General features: G+C 36.9%; 1 protein-coding gene across 2 annotated transcripts in view; it reads right to left on the bottom strand.

Moving 5' to 3' along the window:
- CTNNAL1 (catenin alpha like 1) overlaps window positions 1–22,689 on the bottom strand; it is a 58,359-nt gene that overhangs the window by 2,951 nt on the left and 32,719 nt on the right. The window contains exons 4-16 of one of the 2 annotated variants that reach the window (XM_066560633.1): window positions 22,187–22,306; window positions 19,927–20,016; window positions 19,448–19,618; window positions 18,203–18,403; window positions 16,267–16,353; window positions 13,108–13,266; window positions 11,574–11,666; window positions 11,124–11,274; window positions 5,234–5,271; window positions 1,985–2,035; window positions 1,731–1,885; window positions 899–947; window positions 48–104 (exon numbers count right to left, since the gene is read on the bottom strand). In XM_066560633.1, the coding sequence (XP_066416730.1) occupies window positions 48–104; window positions 899–947; window positions 1,731–1,885; window positions 1,985–2,035; window positions 5,234–5,271; window positions 11,124–11,274; window positions 11,574–11,666; window positions 13,108–13,266; window positions 16,267–16,353; window positions 18,203–18,403; window positions 19,448–19,618; window positions 19,927–20,016; window positions 22,187–22,306 (1,422 nt within the window). The remainder of the gene's footprint in view (window positions 1–47; window positions 105–898; window positions 948–1,730; window positions 1,886–1,984; window positions 2,036–5,233; window positions 5,272–11,123; window positions 11,275–11,573; window positions 11,667–13,107; window positions 13,267–16,266; window positions 16,354–18,202; window positions 18,404–19,447; window positions 19,619–19,926; window positions 20,017–22,186; window positions 22,307–22,689) is intronic. The other variant, XM_066560641.1, reaches the window with a different exon arrangement.

The raw sequence follows: 22,689 nt of genomic DNA, 5'->3' as shown, positions 1-22,689 counted from the left end.
CACAAGCAACTTCTAAGCAGTATCACTGATGTCATAAGATACATCACCTGATCAGAAAGAGCATGAAGAGCGGAAGCAAGCTTTGTGCCCTCTGTGGCAAAAATCTGAAAGGAGGAGAAAACGTGTAACAAAATGAATCATAACAGAAGGTAAGGTTTTTTCCCTCCTGGTTTATTAGTGTGCTTTTAAGTAAAAAGGTAGCAGGAAATACTTGTAATAATTGTATACATCTACAATTCACAAGTCAGCAGTTTGCAGTGACTTCTGAAATAACAGCTACACAGCAAACTGCCATCCTCACAGATAAGCAGAGTTTAAAGGCTTTCCCCTTACACATAACAAAACCCCCAACTTCCAATTATTTTTTGCACGTGGCAGCTCACAAATGTTTTGTGATGACACCTGGCCTCTTTGTTTATTGTCCTTTCAAAGGTAATAAGTCTTCTGTTACACACAGGTATGCATTCTGGAAATAGCATTTCACATCCCTTCATTTGGGCCCTTCTGTTTGCATTGTGCAAGTTTTTACATCTTCTTTCTTTCCCATGAAAATCCTGCTGCTCAGACTAGGATTTAGTGTCTGTTAACAATACCAGGGACTGAGCTACATGACACAACAAATACTACAGATGTGTTGAAGTCCACTGTATATGCCATAATGCCAGTTTGCTATCCCTCCTCCTAGCTGGAATCTATCAGTGTAATGATCCTGTCTGAAGCTATTACTGGAACACTGGAAGTTCACTTTCAGAATATGTATCAGAGTTAGGCTGCTCAAAGTCTAGAACTGCCAGTCACTTCATGGTACATTGTACTTATGTGTAAGGAATCAGACACTGAAGTTCCTGTTTGGCTTCACTCAGAGTGTCTACATCCTATTTTGTTAAAAATACATTACCTCTGCCTGATGAAATAAATCTTGAGTAGTTTTCAGAAGTCCTTCTCCTCTGTGAGAAATAACAAAAGCAGAAGATATGCCATTTACAGACTGCAGATTATATTGCTTGCTACTTACAAAAATTACATTCTCACCACTGAACATTTTACAGTTCACACCAGTGAACTGTAAATATCAGTCTTTTAGAAGATACTAGACACAACTACCTACAAGAACTGACTTAAATATATTATACAAACACCTCAGTAGCTACAGCACTGTTGGGGAATTAACAATGGCTCAGTTCTCATAAGCTGAACAAGACTAGAAATCCACATCTCTGGCATAATGAGTATTACTGGACTAGCAGGTAACAAAAAAGAAATCTCAACTCTGGTAAAAAAACCCCAAGCAAACCTAAATTCTTCAAGTAAGAAAGCTGACATTGCACAGGCAAGTTTCAGATAAACACTTTTCAGTACAAGGATCAGTAATTCTCGTCTACAGTACTATCTCATCTACAGGTATATACTTGTGCTTTAATTCCCTTAATTTTCAAAGTATTTATGAACATGATTCTTAAAATGTTTTCCGTACCCAAGAGACATTTAAATAGATGCCCTCCAATGAAACAGATGTGAAGCCCTTTAAAAATAAAGTTGGGTTTAAAATTAGGGTTTTTTTAAGCAGTTCAGAAATTTACAGAAGTTTATAAAGCCTACAGATGGAATAAAGTTCCTTTCTAAAACAGTCCCAATTATTATGCTTTGAAAATGAAAATTTGTTCTTTCTTATTATAAACACTGTTAATGCTCTTTTTCCCACCAAAATTTGCCATGTGTACTCTAATTACCTGGTAAATAAATACATGGAGTAGGCCATACTTGACATGCCTTGTCCATGCTGCACAATCTCATTCTCCTGATCCTCCCATTTCTCTGTCTCAGAATCCACATCAGATGTTAGCAGATGCAATTCTAATCCAAGCTTTGCAATTTTTGCCTGTTCCTATAAATGGCAAGCATATTTATGGCACTTAAAAACACATTGTTCAGACAAGATAAAAATATGAAAGGAGTTTTTTTTACTAAAATGATGCCATCTTACCTCAGAATCTAGTTTGACTGGCTTTAATGCTTTCAGATTTGCATTATGCTTCTGTTTCAAACAAAAAATAGTATTTTTAAATAAAAGGAACTTGTAATAATTTTACTTGCAAATCTTAAAGAGATAGCTCTATATTCAGAGAAAGACTTTGCAGGAGAGTTCAAGAGGTTCAAACAAACTTCTCAGGAGAAACTGAGTACCTGTTCTAATCTGTCTGTCCTGAAATGGCACGTGCAGATGCCCTGAAATTGCAAGGAAAAGACTTCCTCCACAGTTCTCAGGCTCCACTTCCTAACGCAGTACAGTCTCTTCCCTTTAACCCGTAATTCCTCAATAACACTCAGGACTAAACAGTCTTAAGCAAGTACTCGTGCACTGATTTTTCTATCACTGATGGTACTGATATAACAGGGATGCTGATTTGGCTAATAGCAAGCTGACCTAGGCTACCACCCATACAAATGCTGCTGTGAGGAGGCAGCCCATTATTCTGTGCCACTCTGGAGAAGCAGCTGTAAGCAAATACTACACTGATCTTTTCATGAGTTTCCTTCTTTTTTTTAAGTCATGAACTATCCAAAATATAAGTCTGGCTGCAAGCCAAATATTAGCTCATAATTAGTGGTACTGATGTGAGTGGACTACCTGGTAAGGCAGTGCTTGCCAACTGCATGACACACTTAGGCAGTAATTCATAATTTATTTCGTAATTATTTGCTGTTCTTGGCTTTAATTTCATGTGCTGGTGCTGTCTCTGTGCAAAGACAGCAAAACCACCAGACGTGGGAGGCACACTCCACATTCAGAAACCACTGGACTGCAGAGAAGTAGCTGGTGTCATAACTTGGAGAGATGTGAGGACGGGAGGAAGCTGGATAATCTCAGTGCCTAGCTGAGAGCCTTGTCTGAGATTCTGAAAAACTCTGACAAAAACCTCCTGCTATTCATTCGTGGGAGTACTTGGGCAAATTAGGTTCAGTAATGCGTGCAGGAAAAAAAAAAACAAACAACAAACAAAGAAACAATACTGTTCATTGTGAACAGCATCAGAAATGAGACTCTAGTCCCATTTCCATTTCCCACTTCAAGAATCTGAGAAAAAGTACCCATACTGAAGCTCCTAGTGCAATTTAGTGCAAGTTTAACTTTCTGCCATTTCTCTTTTCCATCCAAAAATGTTTAAATACTCTGAATCTTATGAATGTCTACCCAGATTAGACACTGCAATTCTGCCTATGTATTAGAAATGCTGATCTCATATTGAAACATTTAGCACAAAGGACTGTACTCCAAATTGTGATTTGACTATACTGCATGTTAGAAATGCAATTTCAGAAATACTGTTTTCAAGGCAGTGTCTTAAAAGAAGAAAGGAAGACAAAACCTAACTAGATTTGTTTGTAAACACGAATTTTGGTCTAGAAGGTATGGCAAATACTTAAGCTGCAGAGTCAAGGAAGGGTATTCAAAAAAACCAGCACTGGTTACAGCAAATAAGTTTTTCAATTCACAAATAACTAAAGGAAGCTCAGAATGTTTTTGCAGTTTTCTCCACTCTAGTGTTCCCTTGCATTATTTTAATAGTACTATTATTAAAAGTCAGATCAGTAGATACGTTATTCTGCTTTTAAAACATGATTCAACACTTCAAACTATAGAAAAAAAATATGCATTAATACACTCATGAATCATCACTGCTGCTCTGGTCCTCATCTACAGCATGGTCTAGGGTGCCACTTATTACCAGCAAACAGCAGAGTGGCAATTAAACAGATGTAACAAAATATGTGATCTAATTAGATTGGCAGGAACAGTGTGGCCTCTGTGCAGGAACAGCGTGGGCGTCAGCGAGGCACAGCAGATCTGTGGTGGCAGTGGAGGGAGGAGAGGCTCTGCTGAGAGGAACAACACTGGGAAGAGAGGCAATTCCAAAGCTCAGAGCATCAGCTAAGCAAAGAAATCGCTCTGTGAAGAAACTCTGGTGTCCTGTGGATGCCATCTACATTTCCTGTCTACTTTCAAACTGTGCATTTGTTAACTCCCCACAATGTTAAGTATCTCGCAAAACTCAAAAAGAAGGCAGCAACCTTTCAAACAATACAAAGCAGAACTGTTTAAATGCTGACCACAAAAGTTTTATTGAATATTTTTAAAAACATTTGAATCAGTGGGACTCTGACTTCAAACATTTAATCTCTAAATTATGATGTCCAGAAGCTATGTGTCCTAGTCAAACTGGTCGGGGACAGAAACCCTTTCCAAAGTTTCAGTATTTAGCTCCATAACTATGAAATTCACCCATGCTCATGCAGCCTAACATACTCTATTTAAATCTGCAGATTGGCTTTATAAAACTTTTTAATAAATATTTGATTTATAAAGATTTTATCTTTTCATTAAGAGTCAGAAATTGTGTTATGTTTGAAGCTGTAGAATTGCACAACAGAAGGCATGGAGACAGAGGAGCATTTCAAACCCAAATTTCTCTACAGGTTAAGGAAAAAAAAGCAGGGAGAGTAAGAAACAAGCTAGAGCTTACTGTACCTTTTGAGACCATTCTTTCCCTTTTTCCTACTCATGGAAAGATTCAGTTCACAGCAAGTGAATCAAATGACTGATTACATGACACTATCAAGATTTAGGAGGCTTCCTAACACACAGATGCTCTCAGAAACAGTGTAATATCAATTATAATCAGCTAAAGATATTAAATTACCTCATAGCTAAAAACTGGGTATTTGGTGTAACTTTTTTCTCTACATTAAACACACTTAAGATCAAGGAAGGAAAAGAACCCATTATTTAAAAAGGCTACAACAGGCTCGAACATGAACCCTTGTTACAAATAGGTTAACTCAGGCCACAGTGTTAAGTCTGATTTAGTATGATTTATTTTTGTTTTAATTTTCAGTATATTGCAGCATATTCCTACTGTTTTAATAGCAACAATGTACTTTTTAATTATATAGCATGGAAGTAGATTATGTGGTAAAAAATTATTGAACAGGAATTAAAGTTTATGTATAATCAAAGTGACTAAAGCACACAACATAACTAGTTACATTTGTCTTCCGTCTGCTTATTATTCACTTAATAAATTGACAAACTTTGATATTTTACTGTCAGCCATCCAGTCAGGATGCATTTTACCAAGATATTGTTATGTCCCCATGGGGATGTGACAAGGAAAGAAATCAAACAGAGAACAGCAGATACAAAGTAACCACAACAAACCCAAAAGCAACTTACCCCTGGTCTGGGCAGTGATAGGTAGACACGCTTCTCTCCTATGAAGAACACACAGGTTGATACCAAAATTTGTATATAGATTTTACTCAGTGGGATCAAATGCCTTACTTCATCCTTCCAAAAACTGCAGTACTATAAAAGCAAATACTTACCTCTAATTCCTCCTCTCTGAATACTGCAGAAGATCCTCTGTCTCATGCTTTCAGAGACAGACCAAGAGCTCTGTACTGCTCAGATTTTAACAACTGGCAATTAAGAAAGCTTCTCTGAACATTTCCCTCAGTAATATATCTAGTCTCCTGCATGTATTTCACTAGGAAAGTAAAGCAACTCTCTCCCATGACTCACTAGCTACATGCACTCATTTTGTTGCAAAATACAGAACATAAATTTGTAGCTCTATGTATGGCTTTTCTTGGCATGGGATGAATGGTCTGAAATTTGGAGTAGACAGTGCCACTAGTGAGAAATACACAGGCAGGTTTTCCTAAGTAATGCAAATAAAACTCTCATGTTGTACTGTACTACACGTATCCCATGTGTGCTGCATTTTATGAAGAAGGAAGTTCTACAGAATTTTACAAACTTATTGAATTGTTTCTTGTATTGCCAGGAGCCTACAATATTCCAAATCTGAGCAAAATAAATTAAGAAAAAAAAAATCCTTTTTGGGTGTTACCTAAAAGTTGGTAAGACTTTATTTTCAAGAAGAAACACTGCCTGGGCTAACAGCCTAAGATTAGAGTTTCAATTACCAGAAGATATAATAGTCTACGAAGTCTTGCATTTATTACAATAGATTCAGTTGCTACAATTGCTAATTCCTCCTCTTGTATCAGCTCCTAGAGAAATTCCATTCTGAGTCCTCAGAAGACAGTTCTTTTGTGCATTCAGGATTTTTTGAATGCATGCCCTTTATCTCCTGACACAACAGGAAGATCAAAATCTCTGTATCTAGGCAACTGACTCCTACAATTTTAGGACGCCAACAAGTGTCCTTCAACCCTCTTAAAAAATAGGAAAAATGGAACCTTCCTGCCTAAGTTCACTTTTCCTTCCCCTATGCAGTTTTGCAAAAGATGAATGAGCTAACAGGGCACAAGCTGCGTAACAATTTTTTTTTTTCAGAATGCAGTGTTATTCGGATATTAATTGCCCAAACATGTATCCAAGCAAATTTCTCCCCTAAAGACCAATACAAATTACGAGAAGTCATTTACAACATCCTATACATCAAAACATCAGCTAAAGGGCATGTAAGACATACCAAGAACAAAAGTGAACTTACTATTTTAAATGCTGCAGCATAAAAGATCTCCTTGGAGCTATGTAAAAACATGTTGTGTCTTGTTAAAAAGTTCAAACACAGAAAGCTTTGACATAACAAATGGAATAAAAATGCTCACTGCCATGACACAGTACTTGAACACACAAGGCAGGCGTAGAGAATTAATGGAAACCAAATGGAAAGTGGTGGCAAACAGAAGAAAATAAAAATTGCCTTTGCTCTTCTAGTAATTCTCATTATTTACCTTAGCAGGGTTTCGTTGCTCACCAAATTGAAAAAGAAGAAAGATCTAACTACTTATTTCTCGGAACATTTTAAAAAACCCTAAGGATCACAAAATATGCACACAAAAGACACACTTCATTGGACCCACAGATACCAAGACCTTTCAAAGGAGCAGATCAACTCAGGTCAGAGATAATTTACTTAATCAGAAAATACTTAATTCCATCAGTGTAGTCACAGAACTTTTATTTGATTCCATTAGCAGAATATACATACGTAATTTTTTAGGTATTTAGTTTCTTTAGTTTGTGCGTCAGATCTTTGCTATTATATCAAGAGGCTTTTTTGACCACATGATGGTCATCTTTTTATTTTACTCTGCCTTTATTTTTACTAATGTGTTTTCTTAAACATGTTTTTCCTTTTTAATTTTTTTTTCACTTAAAATTAATTTTCATTATTTCATTCTCTGTCTTCCAATTTTCTGCTTTCTACTAGTTCCAGTCCTGGTTTTCCCTCCATAATACCCCTTTTTCAACTTTCAATTCCCACTTTTGATGTCACTTCTTCTCTGAGAGTATGGCAGCATGCCCGCTTCACTCTTCTTCCTGGAATTTGAGCTTCCTATTTCTGATCTGTATCACCTATTAATCACCTACAGCCCTTCAGAAATCTTATGGTCATTCAACTCCTCTCAAATCAAGTGGGCAAAACAAAAGAGGAGAGCAGAGAAGTATGTTCAGAATCATACTTCAGTATCTTCAGAAACCGTTCTCTCACTTCTTACCCCAGTTACAAGGCAGCAAACCAGAGGATCATTTATTTACATTCTTCTCCACCATGTTCAAACCAAAACATTAGAAAAAAGAGCTTGGCTGACATCCAGCAGCTTGGATTGATGAAAGGTACTTTTGTCATGTGGTTCATCTCAAAGTGCAAGAGGCTCAGAGTTAAGCACCAAATGGAAATGAACCAAACAATCCCTCTGTGGGCAGAATCAAACTTCCCATGCCTGGCAGGGGAGAAGGAGCTCTTGACCCTCTCAAGGAGCCTGTCACCCTCCTCATCCCAGCCTGGACACACCAATACTGTGGAGAACAAGCCTCCTCACCACTGGATTAAAAAGTGGTTTAGGACTGAGCAAAGAAGGACAACTCTACCTAGCTGTACAGTTCTGCACAGCACAGGAATATTTCCCAAATACAAATGAGGGTTACTGGGCTGTGCTGTGCTCACCAAGCTCCCCCACCCTGTCATGCCTGTGAATCCTGCTACCCTGGAGAAGCCCTTTTCAATTTGGGCATGTTCTGGTATAATTTCATTAAAACTGAGTAAAATATTGCTTCACTTTCAAGTTAAATCCAGCTCCTCCCATGTGCATTTGGAGCCTCAGCAAGAGAAATACCTCATTTTATGTTATGAAAAAAAAACCCCACTGGATAAAGGAGCTATGCAATTGCTCGTGAAAATAAAGAAATGAGTATAAACAATGTGAATCCAGTGTAATCCAAAAAATGCTTCTTTTATTTGATGTGTCCAGCACATTTAGTCACCATTCAATTTTTGCATCTTAAGCTGTATTCTGAACTCTCTAACAAAGCCAAACATTTAAATTGGTAGTACAAAAATACAAGATTTTAAACTGAGAAAAAAAAAATATACCTCTTACTGTAATTCTATCTCTTCTTAAATACAGTCACAATTTTACTATGAATAAAGCACTTGATACATTTTATTCTGTAAAATAAAGACACTTTTACCAACCTCAACATTAAGACAAGTATAATGAATTACGAGAAGAATAAAGCCTTATCAAATATTTTGACACTCCATTGTGTTTGGAGGCAAAAGTTTTGTGAATGCCACTCCTATAACCTCTTAGCAAGTACATATGTTCATTTCATTTATTTACTGGATCACCAGGTGTGTTTTCTTGGAGAAGAAAAAGGTTGGAAGTGGCAAAGTAACTTCAGGGTATTTTCTGGTAGAAAAAAGTTGGGGGTGTTTAGGTGAGATTTTTCCCCTCCCTTTTTTTTAATGACAAGAGTCACTCTGAGGTCCAACAAGAGAAAACAAACAAACAAACAAAACCAGATTAGCCCACAATAGAGGGGAAAACTTTGTAGAAGACAGGTGGATATAAGACACCAAATTACTTCTAAGGACATAATTGGTGGTAACTATGAAAAACTCCAGATTCAGAGGAAAGTCTGGGCCATGTGACAAGGAAAATGGAGATTACTCAACAGTGTTTTGGCAATACAAGATCTAACACACCCAAGGCCACAGAGAGAACACAGGCAATGCTCAGTATCTTACCAGTGGTGGTATCAGAACACTTTATGCTGAAAGAAAGACTGAGGTAATGAGAGCCACTAACAAGAACACACTTGTGTGGTTATGCCAAACAAGAGAAGTCTTCACTGCATCACTCATGATGGCCTCCAACCTGCTCAGCAACACCTACCTATTCTCCTTTCCCTCCTTCAAGCAAGGACACTGGGCTGCCCTTGTGAAATGATGCTTTAAAGAAAGTGGAAAATACCACTTATGGAAAATGTGTTATCTTCCATCAGCAGCCCCAGGAGAAAGCTATTAACTACAGAGGAGGCTGGGCATCTGACATCAAGAACAATTTGTTTGGAGAGCCAAGGATATGCTTTGCTGTGGCTGCATGATTCTCTTCCTATTATTTTTAAATACAGTAATATCTATCTATATATATGTACGCACACACACACAGGTAGATATAAATATATAAAAAGGTTATCATTCAACCTTGCTAGACCATTGTATGAATATGAAAAAAATCAGATACTGCATGATCAGTAGATTCCAAATTCCTAAAGATTCAAAATTTATTCTAACATATTTACAATAGCATAATAGCATAATTTGAGTTTCATGTTATAAAATATTCTCTTTAAGGAAAGTGAGTTTGACCCTGGCTCTCAAAACAAACAAACAAAAAATCTGCTGAAAGTTGAAAGGCCCATAAACAGGCTCTCTGCACATATTTATGTGGTATTTCAGAACAAGGTGGAAGAACAGCTGGGATAACAATCACATTTTTCTCAGAAGTCTCAAACTGCCAATAACCTGAAGTACACACAATTATTGTAAACCCACTCAGAATTTCAACATATGTTTTCTTTTAACAAGTCTTTTACGAGGCTCAGGCACACACTCATTCACCAACCAGCAGCAACAATTTAAGATATTACACCCCATGACTGGTTGCTACTGTGCTCAAAATGCTGGCAGTAAAGAACTGCTCACACAAATAATCAAGAACAGAAATTTAAACTACAAAATCAAGTCTGAAAATGAAAAGAGGTCTCAATAGCAAGATGAAGTATTGTATCATTGATAAAGTGTCATCTAACCTGAATAAGGATTTACATTTTCTGTATCTTAGATACAAAAAATTAAGTGCCCATATTTAGCTAAATCTAAGCTTTCGAACCTGAGCAATTTTCTTTAAAATACAAGACATTCAGTATTATTATACATTACATTCTATCTGTATGCAATTATACCCTAAAGACTGAAACAAAGACATAGCTATAAGAAGTGTGACAGGCTACACTAAAGAAATAATCTGAAAGAAAATTATGTGGTATAAAAATGAAAACCAAAATGCCTTCCATTTTAAAGGTAAATTACCCTATGCTAAAAGTAGACATAGAAATTTTTTTCCTTAAGATTCCAAGCTTTTCTTCTACATGTTGTACAAATACCAATAAACTTACCAACCAGAGAAAATATCCCAAGATTGTGCAGAGTCGTCAGAAATTCCATCCAGGAGAAAGGACAGCAGTTTAAAAATCAAATAACTACATTCACTACATTATGAAGTGAATACAAGGCAAGCTGACAGTATAGAACATATATGTATATATGTATTTTCTACAAATACAGGACATTAATTAAACATGTCACAATTCAAGTTGTATGTTGACTGTCATGAATTGATGATATGTGCAAGACAAAACAAGGGGTGGGTGAAAGCCCTACCACCCCTTACCACCCCAGTGTATTTTGGACACTGCTGGCAAAGAACTGAGTCAAACACTTCTGTGTCCTTTGAACAGTTCCATTCGATTTTGCTGGAACTAATCTCAGTGCAGAAAATTAAACATAGCTAATCTTACGTAAATCAGGCCTTTATTTGGTTGCTTTTATTTGAAAAAATCCAATAAGCAGCCTGATTTAACATCTATACAAACCCAACATATCTGTGTATTGCTACCTAGATCTCACAGGATGTGGAACTGTTTACTGCACTCCACTCTTAAGAAAACAGAACTTCCTAAATCACACTTAAAATTCTTAGATTTGAAGTTACATTTTTCTATTTCTACACAGCCTTCTTACCTCTTTTTCCTTCAAACACATCGTTGATTTCTCTTAACAACAGAGACATGTCACTCAGTTGAGACTCCCAGGCCTCGCAGAACACCTCAAGATTTTCTTTTGCAATCTTGCTAGATGGATGTAATGCCAGGGTTTCTGCAGCAGAAATTATCTGGACAAAGAACAAAGCATTTGCTGCTGTAAGTCCTAGTACATAGTGTTCCACATGAATTCACAAATGCCTCCCCAGGCAAAACACAGAATTAATCTGCTACTATTATCAATGTGTATTCATCTGACAATTGCAGGCTTGATGATTGCTCTTTTAGCTCTCACCCAGAACTAGAGCAAAATTCCTTCTTAGAAATGAATGCTTCGAACAGGTAAACATTAGGTCTCCAGAAAAATCCACACAAGTAATTTTTATTGATTTATGTGTAGCAGAAGAGGCCAGTTAAAAGCTGAACATACCTGTGGGCCAGTGACCTGAAAGGTATCCTCTGCATGTATGCAAGTTATCTCAAGGGGCTCAGTTCCAGAAACATGCCTCAGTAAGCGACACATCTGAATTATTTCAAAAAAATTAAAAGAATTGTAAAAAATGTACATCTATTAGTAGTGCGAAAAGGTGTACATACAAAAATAAGGTGTACAAACAAACATGAAGTTATTGATTGTCCTTTCAAATATTTACTGGGGACTGCACTCCCTGGGCGCTACTCAGGGAGAATTAATAATAAAAATGGGGCTAAATCCTGACTTGAAAGGTGTGGAAAACCATTAACAGAAAAGAAAGTCTTAATAACTGAAGTAAAACAAAAACAATTTCACATATTTATGACTGAATAAAACTGAAAGTAAACACACATATATAGAACTTGGAAAAACTGTAGAATAAATAAGAACAGGCTTATTCAGCAATAAGTAAGCATGTGGAAAATTTAGGTTTTCATCATCATCCAATGGACTAAATTATCTTTGAGCAAATCAGTGCCAAATTAGTTTAGGGAAGTAATATCGTTTCCTTCATCTTTCCTTCATCATCAACCTAGAGTGAACTTTGGGTTGAAAGGAACATGGAAGTTTTCAGATCAAAAGGAATTTGTAAGACAGAGACAGCACATATGAAACTTATTGCACATCATCAGACATGCTGCAAGGTCTCACACACAAGCATTATTTAACCTTTGGTTATGCCTGAAAAAAACCTGATGTCTCACTAGAATACTGAATAGCCACAGATCAAGGGGACATTAAATTTGAAATTAAAAATTCAAAGCATTGTTCCACCAGTCCTGGAAGTTCAAGGGTGTTGCTTCTGCATATTCATATTTCTGGGAGGAATCCTCAAGCCCTGTATATCATATTTTTTTAGAAATGAGTATTGGATACCATGCAAGTACAGCTGCTGGCATCACTGTATTTCAGATCAAAGTGATCTGTATTTGTATGTCTCCTGCTGGCATAGGTACCTCTGCTCATCTGTGAGAGACAGCAACAAACTACACATGGCTGACATCCCCTCCACACACTGCTTGTCCCAAAGGAGGAAGATTTTCAGTGGCCCTCTTGACTAATCTTCAAAAAATCAAACTCACTGCATTAAGAAACTTAACTGTATATCTCCAGCATTCTTGTATACCTGGATTCAGCTATAGCTGGATGACTGCTGCTTGAAAGAAAGGGGTGATAATTTCCTCTTGGACCTAGAAACTTACTTTTTTACTTAATATTTTAGGCCAAATGTCTACATACAGATTGAGTCTAGATCCATGAGGAGAACTGGGCACAAATGTAAATCCCTTCTACAACAATTGCATGCCATAGTGATGTGATGTATCTGGCTCATACCCTGACAAGAACAATCCAAAATTCAACAGCATATTAGGAAAATAAAATAAAACTGCAAAAACACAGACCAAAGCCTTCCTAAAGAATAGACTGATGCAAATCCGGCCACTCATTTTCTAAGTGTCCTATACAACGAAAGCAGGTGTGAACTCACCTCAACAAGCTGTTCTTTCTGCTCTGATAGCTTGCAAGTATATTCTGCTACAGCTTCAAGATTTCCTTCTACTCCTGTGATTTTTAATGCTTTGAGAACCATATGATCTGTATGGTATTTTAGAAGATCTGCTGCCAGAGATGTTGCTGCACTGTGGACCTTGAATAGCATTAAAAGAAGAAGAGATAAACCATGAAACAGAAAAAAAAAGCCTATCCAGTACCAAGTCAAACAAGCTTAGGAGACAGATTAATTTTTCAAGAAGCAAAAACTTCACTGGCATGAAAGCTCCTATACAGCTTGCTTATTATCTGGAGTTTTAGTTCTTCAATTACTATTCAAAGATAAAATCCACTGCAATTAAAAAAAAAAAGCCAAAAAACTCTCCCCACAAACAAGAAAAAACAACTTCACAACCAAATATGGAGAGAAACAAAAGAGCAGCTGGGTAAAATGAGGCCATTAAGCCATCACACCACTGCTTTCTGATTATGTTACAGCTGAGGAAAAACCAGATGTATGAATCTGTGGGTCACCAAGTTTGGCATAAGCAAAGCACAATGGCCATCCCACTTCTCCTAAAGAACACACATTGAACTGTGTAAATCAGACTGAAGCCACACAAAACTGAATTTATAATGTATTAGAAATTAGAATTATCAGTAATGCAAAGAAAAGCTTGAATATAATCAGCTTGTGACACAGCCTTAGGAAAGTACAAAGCACCTTTTCTACAAGGAGATGGGTCTTGAAGGAGTCTCAATCTCCCAACAAGCAAGGAGAAGCTTCTCATTCAAACACATCTCTAAATCCAGATACAGACTCAGAAACTGTCCTGTGAATGACCCTGGTTGAAAACAGGTATCAGTGACAGCTGCTGCTAGTTCTAGTAACTAGTCACTAGGTTACCTGCACCCTACAATCAGCCCCATCTTAAGAACATTGCTAAAACCAAAATAGCAACCTCTTTAGAAACAGCAGAATATGCTCCTAGGACTATTGTGAGTCTTGTAATACTGCACTCACTTTACTAAACTAGACCAAGTACAGAACAAACTTGGTGTTCAAGAGGAAGTATTTTTCCAGCTCTTATGAATGTGATGAGCTTGGAACTCACTCCATAGAGAAGAGTTTTTACTGGAATGGTATGTTGGGGTTTTTAATTCACTGGATTCCATTTTTACCCCCTTCCTCTGGCAGTACTTCCTGTGCATCCAGAATTAGGTTCTTCTGGATTTGTTTTTTAATTTCACAAAGGACAAGAAAATTGAATTGTTGCCTCAAAACCTGCTGCAATTGTTTTTTAGAGGGGGAAAAACAAGCTATGACAACCTGTTATAAACTATTTATATAACATTGCTCACATGACATTAAAAATTAGCACAAATCAGTAATCCCAGAAACGAAGTCAACTCTGAAGAAAGGATATCTGAAAGGCTTGTAATGCTGGAGTAGGAACCGGCAATTCTCATTTATATGTAGACTACATAGAGATCACCTTTTCATTAGAGATTCTTTTCATCCTGATCCAAAATAGAAATAGACTTCTACTTAATCCTGTCTCTGATCATTAGCGGTAAAATCATCTCAAGAAAGGAATACAAATTCTGTTTCTTCCATAAAAAGACAGAGAGTTAACTACTTTAACAAGGCTGTCTTTTGTTCTCAGCCACTCAGGCTCTCAAAAACATTTTAATTACAGTCACAGTATTTGAATTTAACCAGTAGAAATCCTGACTGACACACTGGGGCACCCCAAGTCAGACTGACAGGAGAGTCTTCAGCCATGTACAGAAGCATGGCCACTCTGGGATCAATTCAATCACTACACAGAGAACAACAAAAACAACATAATTCTCTGAACTTACTTCTAAGAGCATGAATCCTTTCTTTCACACAACATATTCCAGCCACCTGTGGCTTTATGATCCATGCAATTAAATAGTCACATCCTAATTTGACTGGGAACTCTTCCACCTCAATCAGCACCTGGGAACAATGTTGCTCAAGAAGGATAATCTCACAGCACTGTGAAGTGCTCACATTCCAAAGTGAAGGCCACTTTGGCAAAGCACTGCTGTCTATTTCCTCCATAATGGTGACCAAATTACAAACCAGCACATAATCAAAGTGCAAAAATTATCTATCCTCCACTTTCTGGAGCCCAACACTCTGCCTGACAGCAGAAGTGCAACTGAACTCAAACAGATTGAAAGCACTGTTCAAATCTTCAGGACAGCTGCAGGAACTACAGTCCAGAAGACAAAATTTCTCATTCTGCCTATGGTAAAAAAGGGGAGCACAATTTTTTCAGCAGTTGAGATTTTCCAGTTACAGGAGCTGACAGCTCAGCCTAAACAAGTTCACCACATTTCTCTAACATCTTTGCACTGCTCTGTGTTGAAACTCACTGTTCTTAATCTTCATTTCTCCATCTGCTTAAAAGAACAGCAATTTGAAGCAGTTGAAAAGATAGCAGAATCATGTGCAAATATTTAGGAAGTTGCCAGAAATCAGATTCTCTATTTGCTTCAGTTCTGTGGAACAGACAAGGCACCAATGCTACCCTCACTAGGAAGGGTGAAGACCCTGAGCAGCAAGTGCAGTCCATCCCATGTACCAAATGAGGCAGCTATTCCATGTGTGTATGCAAGCTGACCTCAGCACACTTGCACTTAGGAAAAGAACAATGTACTACAGACACACACATAACTGACAACTGCTGAGAAAAAACCCCTGAGTATAAGGCACTGTCATAACACATTTCTGCTAAGGAAATCAATACAAAAAGTTAAATACAAATAAACTGAAAATGCAGTTTATTAATTTAGGCACACACTAGAAGAAAATGTATTTACAAACAGTGATGTATGCATCCCCAAGGGAAGTTTGCCTTTACATTTAAAATAATGATAACAGACATAGTACTTGCTTCCAAATACTTCTTTTTTGGGTTAGCAATGAACCTTTGCAGCCAACAGATTTCTAATCAGTAAGGACAAAGATGATGTAGCTAGATCCATGATCTAATTCTGATTTGGTTACTCTTGTCTATCAGCAGGCAACAGTATTCTTGGGTACAGTACCCCATTTTACAGTGGGATGAAAAGTATGAAATTCAAACTTTTATTCACCGAATCTTGCTTAAGCTGTACTTACCTCCCTTTTAAGTTCATTCATGCACTGGCACGTTTTTAAAATGGCTACTTCCAAGTCTTCCATGAGATCCTTTGTCTTTTGGTTTTGCTACAAAGCAAAGAAAGAAGCCAACAAGACATTACATAAAAAACCCAGCAAACCCCACCTTGACATCATATGTCATTAGCTCAAGAAGCTTTAGAAGACAGCCTTTTCTTTCTAGATGAGATGCTCTCACTTATGCAGCCTGTCTATATTCTACTAGAAAAATTCTTTTATAGAAACATTTATCACCAAATTAAATCTAAAACCAATTGTGAGGCAATCTGATTGTCTGCTTGTATTCAACAGGAATTTATTTCTAAATTTCACTGAACTTTTTTCAGGAAACGGGATTCCTTGACATCTGCCAGAAATCATCTACCTGACCATCCTACAGTAAAACAAGCATTTAAGGCTTTTTTTAATATAAACATCTTTTTAAAATAAAGTGGTTCCTTAAAAATGTTATACCAAATGTTTTATATTGAATTATAAGATTAGTTCTTCAGAACATTCACCTTGCAATGAAACTGTTGAGCTGAAACCAAATATCCATCTCAGTGAGTTGTTATTATTTTTCCTGCTACTGTGTCTTTAGTCACAAGTAGGCTGGGTTATTTATTAATGAAAATTCTTAATGCACAAGCACACATGTGCACGTCCAATTATTTTCACAGATCATAAATATGCATAATCTTGAACTAGGCTCTCATTTATATCTCTTGAAATGAAGCCTGTAAATTATTTAGAGGTGACTATTTTCCACCAGTAAAGAGCTAAGAAATAACCATGTATCCTGGTTTTGTCTGGGATAGAATTAACTTTCTTTATAAATCTGGCATGCTGCTGCTTCAGATTTGTGATAAAGGCAGTGCTGACAACACAATGTTAGTTACTGCTGAGCAGTGTTTGCACAGCTGCCTACCAGGGCTAACCACCAACACCAAGCTAAACACAGGTTTAGCTCCTATAGTTAAAGGGAGTCTATAAAATTGATATTCTGTATGAGTTTGTTTGTCATAACAATATTCTGTATTATCAGTAAGATTTATATGCCCTTCAAACTACACTACTGCATTAAAAACACACCTGACAGCAGTGCCTGATTCAAAGAGGAAAAAAGGAACAAAAATGCTTTGTCATAAGACATACACTCAGTTAAGTAAATATCCTATACCAGGACACATATGCCTTATTTCAGAGCGTTGATAAGACCTTGTGCTACACATATCCCCAGGAGCAAGACTGAAAGCAAGTCAGCATCAAAACCAGAAGCTGCCTTTTCCATCTCTGGTTTTGCTTCCCCTTTTGCATGTATCTTCTATCATTTTCAAGGAACAAGTAAGACAAATGATAGAGGCAGGCTTAACAGCATTCTTTTCTAAAAGCTACCATAATTTAAATTATGAAAAAAAGGACAGACAAAAATAGCCTTACTGTTTCTCTTCTCTCTCTATAATATTAAAACCCAGGCAATTTTTTACAATGTTTCCCTTTCCAATAGTTTAACTGTTTCAGTTGAAAACAAGAAAGAAAACTGTGGTCACAGCTATGGGATCAAGACATCTTGAAATCTCTGAACTACTCCACCAAAAGACTTCACTGTTTAAGATTGTGCAGTGATACTTCTGTTCACTGCCATGTTTACACTCTCATCTTCATTAAAATTAGTCTACTGCCATCAGTAGCCTAATTTAGCCATCAAAGAATCAATGAAGCAATTGATTCCCCCACTGGGTAGGGGGAGGACAGAACATATGGAGCTGCAAAAGCACAGAACAAACTGGCTTCCTTGATCAGCTCCCACTGTGAGGAATACACCCAGTTCTCTCTTCCTAGACCAGAAGAAAGACTGCATTCAAAATTTCTATTCAAAGTAGAGATGAAAAGATTTACTTTGCTAAAAAGCTCTTACAGCTTGCATCCACACTGAAACCAGCTGCTCTAGCTCCATTTTAGCTTGTTTAGACAGCTCCAAAATGTGCTCTCTGTGCTCATGACTGGTATAGGCAGAGTCTGTGAAGTCTTCTGTGTGTTCCAGGATAACTTCCAGCATTGTTGAAAGGTTCTCTTTTGAGAGAAAATAAAGATTCTCACGGAGACCTTCCACCTTATTCTGAAAAAGAAGCACATAATTTCCTTGAGAATTTACGTGATTTAGTTGTGACGCAAATGCAGAAAGCAGATCTATCATTTTACTTTTTATTTTTCTCTTTAATGCTTTTTAAAATTACTCCCTTATGTTCAAAGTAATCCAACAATTTCCTTGTGTCCAGACCTGCAGTTTGGGGTTTGGGATGTTCCTTAAAAGTGATAATACAACTAGCAGTTTACTAGCCCCTTATCAGGAATAGCAGCAAATATATTATTGTATTCCTTATCAGGAATAACAGCAAATACATCATTGTTCTACTGCTGTCAATAAAAAGTTTCTAAACTCAGGAAGTTTCAGAAATTAAATATATGTTCCAATTTTGTTTGATCCTTCCACATCCATGTAATCCATTTTGAGTAGTTTTCTAAAAATATGTATGTAGCAAATTTAATACTTTGGGGCACTCTCAAAAAATTTCAGTGGAAATTCAAAGAGGGGAAATGGATAAACAAATAAATTGAATCAAAGTGACACACTCAAAAGCAGTAAGCCACAGTTGCTCATTAACTGTTCTTAATGGAGTATGAAATTTAGAAAAGCCTTTATGAGGAAAAAAGTCCATTGAGCTACAATTTCAATTCAGAACATTTCTTTTAGATGCCAGTTTGCTCATTTAAATGTTTGTAAGAATATTTTTGTGTGCAGTTTTAAAAACATTAACACTTAAAAAGCAAGAATTCTCAAACAACTATTTTAATGAAGGTCTGAGCAGATCCTGATACTTCAGTTTATTCAATGTCAATGCATCACCTCAACAACATATTAAGAGTTCTGAATGCACACTGATTCAGAAGGAGAGGTGTGTTTTGGCAATGACAATTAAATTATAGTCACCTCTTGACAGATTTGACAGATTCTCTAACAGTTTGAGACAGTTATTTAAGTCAACACCTCTGAAGAGATGCAGCTCCATGATCTCAAATCTAAAACCAATTTTTTTCCCCCAAAAGTCTAGTTAAGAGGTACTTTATTGGCTGTAGAAAACAATATTATTTCTACTCTTACCTTGAATTCTTTGATGCCAGAATATATGCTGATGGGGGCCATTTCACTTTCTCCATTTGGTCTAGAGTCAGTTACAATTTCTATCACCTGTTCCAAAGCTAGTCTCATCCGATGAAAAACTCCATCTTTGTTAATACGAGCAGATTCACAGTCTGGATGCCTCAGACAAGTCTTTTTAAAGAAAGCAGAGTAACTATTATGAAAGACTACACATGCAGTATATTGAAATGAATGCTTCCTGCTAAGGTAAGTCTAGAAAATGATTTTAGAATACGGAATTCTTTCTGCTAAACTGCTGTTAAGTTGAATTCACACCGCTACTCAGAATACAGAGATTTTCTTTCCTCATTCTTTACACTTATACCCTCCTCTAGCATGAAATCTGAAGTGAGAGAGTGAGAGAGGAGAGTCAGCTCTCCTGGCAGATGCCATGCTTTGTGATTTAGCCAAGTTGTGTAAGGGTGCACAAACTCACTCACCTTTGAAGCAGTCAGGAGCATCATAGTGCACTTCTCAAGAACAGCCCTAGATGCTGCCATTCTGGCCTTTTTCTTCTCATCCTTCAAGTCCTAAACACCAAAAGAAAAAAAAAGACCCAAATATTACACAGTATCTAAAATATTAACTTGTGAGACTGGAAAAAGAACTCTTGCAGGTGAATGGTTGTGAGAAAGCTTTCTAATTTCTGACAACCGCTATTTTCAGCCTAAGTCATGATCTAGAACTTACTTTTCAGACAGACTTCAATTTATGGATTTATTCTTGGCTCTATTCAACTCAGATTTCAAAGAAGGAAGATCTCCAAGATATAGAGCATGTTATGTAAACTGTTGCTAATTTTGATACCTTTATCATAAGGCATTATTCATAAAACAGAAAAATGAAGTGAAAAGAATAGCTGCCAAGAAGTATTTTCCGAAATGGAGGGGAGGGTAAGGCAGAAACAGAGAACACCTGATTTTCATTATACTGCAGTGGAGGAAATGTAAACTAAATCTTTTCTCTATTTCAGTGTTATATTTGCTACATACCAGTAATAAAAAAAGTCTTAAGAGGCTGAAAAAGCAATTCCTTGGTATTTCTCTGCTCTGAGTACAGAAACTTATCAAGAACTTTCCAGGGAAAGGTGGATACACCTGCAAAACTGAACTATACCCAGCAAAATTCATCAAAATAGAAGAATTTAGACTCCAAACCAGGATGTGGGGGAAGAGGGCATGAATCCCTCAACATGCAAGAGGGTCTAACAAAAGGAAGAACTCAGAAAGCTACATCTACCAGCTTCTCACTGCTCACGAGGACAGCTGAGTGCTGAGTGTCAAACAGGCAACTGAATGGGATGAGCTGAAGCTTTACAAGATGTAATTAATCCTAATATACCCTAGATTAACAAAAACACCCAGATAAATAACAGCAGCCGCCTGTTTTGACGTTTTTATAATGTCTGTATTTAGCAACTACAGAAAATCTTTAAAATCAAAATCACATTAAAAACCAAATCAATAAAACAATGAAACAAGAAAACAGTTGATTTCTGAATTTTTGACATTACACACTGATAAATCTGATGGCACTTAAGAATTTATGGCACACTTAAAAATACTGTGAGAGAATGCCTCCTCCCCATAAAACCAGTAGTGCCACATAGCAGTTTACACACTGTAAACTGAGCACATCAAGAAAGTCCTGATACAACTGAAAAAGTGGTAATGTAGCACTCTTGCCAAAAGAGTCAAGTAGGCAAAGAGGGGAGAGCAGAAGACCACTCAACACTGAAAATTCAGTTGAAAAGTGAATGTAGTTGAAAAGTGACTATGACTTCCTGATTAATGCATGTTTCCCTTTCAAAGGAACAACTGCTTCAGGGAAAAAATACTTCAGAGAAAAAAAAAGAGCTCACTTCTAAGCAGGTATTTCCTTTAATTTTAAGTAGCTTTCCCAGTTCTTTGACACCAAGCATGCACACATCAACACTAAAAGGAAACACATGATGCTGGCCAATTTGTTTATACAAGCAGATTTCTGAATTTTGCTGGATATTAGGGACTATGTATATTTATACCAAACCCTGATTTAGCTCTGAGCAGAGGACTGGATTATCAAGGGAAAGTAACCACAGCTCACAGCGGAAGTCTTAAGCCTTAGCACACCCTTAAATTTACATAGAAGTAGTGGGGAAAAAAGCTTCCAGTATGGATGAAAGGCTTTGAAAGAGTAGCTGCCTGTGAGAACTAAAACTCATTGCCCTAACATAAGAAGGTTTCAACCTAAACCTAGAAAAATGTTTCAGAACAATAATAATAATAAACCAAACTCTAACAAGCCACCAAGCAGACACTTTATTAGAATCCCTTTGGAGTTTAAGATAATTAAGTGCTTTCACTGCATGCAAACATCAAATATTTCTGTCGAATAACAAAAGACAAACTCTCTAACAGAGTAATGAGACAGAAAGGTTAGAGCCAAAAGAAAGTGACGGAAGCCAAAAGACAATGAAAATAACACACACACAGGCTTCTGGAAGATATGCAGGGCGAACAACGCAGCCATATTTCTCAGGCTGAGCTTTAAAATCAAAAGACGTGTTTTGGGTGGAGCAAGGAGAGGGCACATTCCACAGACAGGACACCAGCAATTGTTTTGTTTTCTTTTATCATCCCAGAAGACCCCATACCTTCCTGATAACAAGATGAAGATGATACTGTGCAACATCTCTTACAACTCCTTACTAACACTTACATTTTGCCGATCTCCAGTTAAATGGGCAAACTCCACCATTTCATTTCCAAACTGGCTGAATATCTGTACAAACTCCTGGAAACTACTGACTTTTTCTAGTTGTTCCATTGTTGCAAGAACCTGCAAGATAAAGGAAAATACTGTAGATTAACAAAAACCATTATCATTGAACTAGGAGTACTATTATTTACAGACACTCCTAAGGTGTATAGTTTAAAATGTATATATTTGTCACAATTTAAGCAATAATAACTCAACCAGAAATCCAATGTGAGTTAATTATCATGCTGCATTCAAAGTGAGTCATTTGTTGTCAGCCCTCAAAAAACATTTTCCTTGCTCCTCACAATATGAAGTGTAAGAGTATTGATGGATTCAGCTTCCAGATTCAGGAAAAAATGTGGTTTTAAATTTAATATGACAGTAACAAGTGCAGATGATACCCCTGTGTTGTAACTCTCCATTTCAGATGCCTCACTTTTAAAGTCTAAAATCACAGTTAC

The sequence above is a fragment of the Molothrus aeneus genome, chromosome 1 (assembly GCF_037042795.1).
Source record: "Molothrus aeneus isolate 106 chromosome 1, BPBGC_Maene_1.0, whole genome shotgun sequence".
Lineage (NCBI taxonomy): Eukaryota > Metazoa > Chordata > Aves > Passeriformes > Icteridae > Molothrus > Molothrus aeneus.
Note: the sequence above shows the minus strand (reverse complement) of the source record. Positions and strands in the feature narration are given on the sequence as shown.